Genomic DNA, 5,237 nt, shown 5'->3' on the forward strand with positions numbered 1-5,237 from the left:
ATCCTCCCTCCTCCGCTCAGGGGTGCGAGGCCCTGGTGGGTGTTGGGTGGGTGGGCTCAGAGAGATTGGGAGGCAGCAGTGGGTGATGCCAATTAGACTTGAGGAGCCTTGCACCTCAATGCTCCTTTCTCAATCCTCATGTCCCTGTGACACTCGTAGGTTTATTTGGGGTCTCCCTGGCCCCCAGCCAGGGGATTGGAGTTGAAGAATGAGATCCAGGGCCCTGTCCTTCTTCCCACTGTCCATCCAGCTCCCCACAGACCTGTGCTCACCCTGTCTGAGTTTTCTGTGACGAGGGAAGAGGAACTGAAAGACCTGGGTTCCAATCCTGCAACAGTCCTCCACGGTCTGGTGGCTTTGCAGTTATTTATCCTCTCCAAGCCTCTGTCCCCCTGTAAAGTGGGGGTAACAAGCCTACCTCCTAAGGGTTAAATGAGACAATGTAGGGAGAGCTCCTTGGACGGCCCGAACGTCGTGGGAACTCAGTAAATGCTAAGGATTATGATTATTCTCAAACCCAGACTCTGACTCCTGCAGAGGGTGGGAGGTGGGGGAGGGCAGGAACCAGAGCAGGGCTCTGCCAAGGGTGCTGGGCCCTCTGGATCCTATCCCCGGAGGTCCCAGCTGTCCCCAAGGCCCCCCAGCCCTGGGGGCCAATGTCCCTCATGATTGTCCATGCCTGAGGCCCAGCCCCATTAGGGGCGCCTTCAGGATCCAGTGGCGGCGCAGGCTTGAGGGCTGGGTCTCTGGTGGGGCCGGGCTTGTCCTGGAGAGTTGGGCCCTACTTCCCGCTGCTGGCCTGGCTTGTGCTCTTCTGCACGGGGCTGGGGCCAAGCAGGGCAGCGAGGGAGCCATCCGGGGGGGCGCCACCACGCTTCATTTTGAGGTTGGCTCTCAGGGCGGCATCCTGGCCAGAGCCCCCCTCAGGGGAGGCCAGGGGATCTGGAAGGAGAGCAGGAGGGTGGGCCTTGGGAGCACTCAAAGGCGCCTTCGCTTCACACTGCCCAGCGGGGATAGGGCTTTCTACCCATGCATTCACTCATTCATTCATTCATTCATTCTCCAACAAATGCTGACCAGGGCTGGGCTCCAGACCCTGAAGAGGTGCCAGTCACCACCCTGCCCCCAGGGCGAGACATGGAAACCCCAGCCCAAGAGGGAACCAAGGCTCTACAGAGCCCTGTGAGGAGAGATGAGGTCGGCTTCCCAGAAGTGAACTTGGAGCAGGCCCTGAAGTGGGAGTTGGTGCTGAGGAGGTGGAGGGACCTGTTTGAGCAAAGGCGTGGAGGTGGGAGGGGGCCTGGGAGGACTGGATGGTGGCTCTGTGTCACTGGGCACCAGGCTATGCTGGGGAGGGACTTAGGACTTGATGAATCGAGATGTCAGGCATGGGCAGCAGGGGGTCACCCAGGGTCCTTGAGCGGGAGGGTCGTCAGGGTCAGGCTGGGGTTTGAGGGAAATTACCTGGCAGCCAAGTGAAGGGAACATGGAAGCAGGGAGACCAGAGACAGTGGCAGCTGTCACGAGGGCAGCAAGGAGTGGGAGGTCGGAGCAGAGGGAGATTCCCAGCTCCGTGACCAGCTGTGGGCCCATCGTTCCTGGGCCCTGGTCACCACTCACCGTGGATCCCTATCATGTGCTCCAGGATGAGGACTCTCTCTGCCAGGATCTTCAAGGCCTCCCGCAGCTGCTGCACCCCCTCACCCTGCGGGGAGGAAGCAGCCAGGGTCAGGGCCATTTCGCCTCAGTGTACATGTTGTCCCAGTCCTTCCCATTCCTGCCTGTCACCAGCAATACAACAGCCACCATCCACTCTGTGCCGGGGATAGCGTTTGGATTCTTGTTCACAGACAAGGAACCAACGCACAGAAAGGGTAACCAGCGTCCCCTGGACACACAGCCTGGAAGTGGCCTAGTGGCTTTCATGCCCAGGTGTGTTCCCTCAAGTCTGGGCTCTTCCTGCTCCAAGTTGCCTGCCAGCTTCCCCTGTGTGCCCTTCTTTCCAGAAAATGCCCTCAGAGCACCTAGAACAGGCCCACAGGTTGGGGAGCTTGGCTGATTTCCGTCCTGGCACTGCCCACCTGAGAGCCCACCCCCAAAAGCAAAGGGGAAGAAAAGCCACTGCTTCTGGGGTCCCGGCAGGAGGGCAGGATGATGGCGAGCCTGCATCTCTGAGACCTGGCCTACACGTGGGCCAAGGACCTCGTGTGCCAAGACATGTGAATGAGCTGATTGATTGATGTCAAGGCCACTTTGAAAAGTGATGATGAAGAGACAAGTGCCCGCCTGGAGTCAGCAGCAAAACGGACACCTTTTGCTGGTATAGCATGACAGCTGTCATGACATTCAGATGAATTTAGCTTAAAACACAACAAAGGGAAACCAAAAAGCAGCCTGCTGGGCTCCAGGAGAGAGGTCTTCCCACCAGCGACCCAAAGCCCACCAGAAGCTGTATCTGGACAGTATCTGGGATGGGGGTGTCCCCGGTGAGGAGTACCCCCCGCCCCCGGCAGGGACCTAGCTAAGTCCCATGTCCCCACCACAGGTTGTACTCTTATGAAATGGGGAGGGCGAGTCATAGGTGCCCTCTGTGGAGAGCGGCTACAGCGTTTGGACAGGTTCAAGCCTGGGACTAATGAGAGGGCACGGTCCTCTCGTGGCAAAGCCACGTGCAAGTCCCAGCACAATAATAGCCCAAGGCTACAGTTGTAAGCTTGACCTTATGGTCCGAACCTGTGGTCCCACGTGGCTGAGTGATATGGGCTGCGGGAGGTGCAGCAAGTAAACAAAGTTTGATCAGGTGCATGTAATTGAGTAGATTTGAAACCCAGGAGAACGTTGTAAACATCTTGACCATGCCCTTACTTTGCCTCGTGGAATCTGGCTATGAAATAAAGACTCGGGTTGCAGGCTGTGGCACTGTCTCTCCCTCAGAGAGCAGCGTCCCACCCAGACCCAGCTTTCTTCTCTTGTCTGTCGTTTCTAATCCTTCACCGCCCCCCGCCCCCCGCCCCCCCATGGCTGTGCTGGCGCGGCACATCCTCTCAGTCTGGCATCCCGAGTGACCTGTGCATCTGCTCACGCCCCAGCATGCACATCCCCTCCCACTGCCTCCTGAGCCCACCACGGCTGCTCTGGTCCCAGCACCTTCACCTTTTCCAGTCCCACAAGGCCCTCTGGAAGGTCCCACAGTCCAGGCCACCTCCCACAGCTGCCTGCCTCCAATGCCCACCTCGCCAGGGGCCAACAGCACAGTTACCTCTGCGGCAGCTTTCTCCTCTTCTTCCCCCTTCCGGCCAGGCTCGCCCTAGGAAGAAAGCCATGCAGTCAACAGTGGTGCGGGTGGGGGGGGGGGGGGGCTGGGGCGAGCAGAGCAGCGGAGGACCAAGGCCCTGGTCACCCTGCACAGCCTCACTTGGGAGGTGTCTGAACTTGGCTTTAGGGGCTTAATTCTGCTTCTGGGGCCGGGGGGTCAGGTTTGGAACCTCATGAGCTCATGTCTTGGCTCACCCAGGGATCAAGTCTCCTGCCTCTTAGGACTCTGTTTTCCTGTCTCTAAAATGGGGCCAGTCTCATAATAACACCTACCTGATACTTACTCCTTCCTTCTGTGTGACCTTGGGCAAGGTACTTTACCTCTCTGTGCCTCAGTATTCTCATCTGTACAATGGAGTAATAACAGTGTCTACCTCATAGGACTATTAAAAGGATTAGATGGATAACGAGCGTAGACTGGAGCCTAACACATAGAGGTGCTGTGAAAGTGTTGTCATATATTACCAGAGGAGGCATGGCTTTGGAGGCTAACACACCTATGCTTGCCTTCCTGTGTGACCTTGGGAAAGTTACTTAACCTCTCTGAGCTGCCAGTTCTGACAAATGGGGATAATAAAACACAGTATTGCTGGGCTGCTGTGAAGCTTAACTACACTATGGGTGAAGAGCGCCTCCACAGTGGCCAGCACATAGTAGGTGCTCAGCAAAGATCCATCCTTCCTCCTGGGCCCCATTGCCTCCCTTCCTTCCCCTTTACCCCCACTCCCCATAAGGCCTTGGGCACAAAGGAGGCTCCCCTCCTAGGGGCAAGAGTTGAAGCTCATAAATTCTTGTTTCCAAGAATGAAAATTAGAAGCCAGCTTCCTAAGCCTCTTAAATTCTGGGATTCAGAGACGGGAAGGGATGCTCTAGATCTACAGCACATTAACTCAGGGGTCTGGGCTCCCTGAGGAGACCTCCGAACTCTCATCAACTCCTTTAACAGGCTATTTCAGTCCTTGCTCACATTCCCAGTGAGGTGGCTCCCTTCTCAATGTGGGCATCTGGGACTGCACTCAGGTTGCCCCCTTCTGTCCTCTGCCCTACCCTGGATAAGGTCATGTTTGGGGAGGCTGTGGGGTGGAGCTCAGGTAAGGCCACCTGGGAGAGTCCTCCCCGCCACCCCCACCCCCAGGGCCCACCGCTCCAGGTGTGGCCCATCTAAACGGCCCACACTTACAGATGGCCCCGTCATGCCTCGCTCTCCAGCCAGGCCCTGCAGAAAATCAAATAAAGCAGATGAGCCCTTGCTGCCTTCCCTGGCCAACCCTTCAGTCCTCCCCGCCCCCTACACCGGGCTCTGGATCTGGAAAATAAGATGGGAGGACAACGAATGACATGGAGGAAATGGAAAGGCCACACCTGGGGGCCTCCCAGGTTCTGAAGCCATCCTTCTCTGGCTCCTAAATGAACCTCAGCAGAGCCTCAGTCTTCTCATCTGCAACATGGGGCAAAGCACACCCCTCCCACCCCCTCACGTGGAGAAAGACCCTCAGAGACCTACCACCCACAGTGAAGCCACAGTTGGCCCCTCGTGGTACCCAGGAGGCTGTGGCCATTCCGACATTGTCAGTATTCGGGCTAACCTTTGGCCCTGTTGGGGGCCTGGACAGGGACCTGGCAGAGAGTCCTGGAAGGGCTGTCCACGGGGGGCCCTGGAGAGCCAGAAATAAGCCCTTATGCCCTATGGCATCCAGGCCCCTGGGCCATGGGGCTCCAGGCCTTAGGGAAGGACCACAGTTAGGGAGGAAAGGGGGCCAGATGCCAGCGGACATGAAGACCCCTTAGGGCCAGCGGTTCTCAACTTGGGGTCACGACCCTCTTTTGGGGGTTGGAACGGACCCTTTCCACGGGGGGTCGCCTAAGGACCATCGGAAAACACCATAATAATTTACCATAGTGTTTTTGGGATTAAATCACTA

At 57.3% G+C, this 5,237-nt stretch overlaps 1 protein-coding gene across 1 annotated transcript in view; it reads right to left on the bottom strand.

Moving 5' to 3' along the window:
• Positions 1 to 781: 781 nt before the first annotated feature.
• The window catches only part of COL26A1 (collagen type XXVI alpha 1 chain), a 165,880-nt gene continuing 161,424 nt past the window's right edge, over positions 782 to 5,237 (bottom strand). Inside the window, 4 exon segments of the mRNA XM_006088268.3 lie at positions 782 to 942; positions 1,621 to 1,705; positions 3,260 to 3,307; positions 4,496 to 4,531. Of these exon segments, the coding sequence (XP_006088330.1) occupies positions 782 to 942; positions 1,621 to 1,705; positions 3,260 to 3,307; positions 4,496 to 4,531 (330 nt within the window).

Source organism: Myotis lucifugus, unplaced genomic scaffold (assembly GCF_000147115.1).
Source record: "Myotis lucifugus unplaced genomic scaffold, Myoluc2.0 scaffold_45, whole genome shotgun sequence".
NCBI classification, from domain to species: domain Eukaryota; kingdom Metazoa; phylum Chordata; class Mammalia; order Chiroptera; family Vespertilionidae; genus Myotis; species Myotis lucifugus.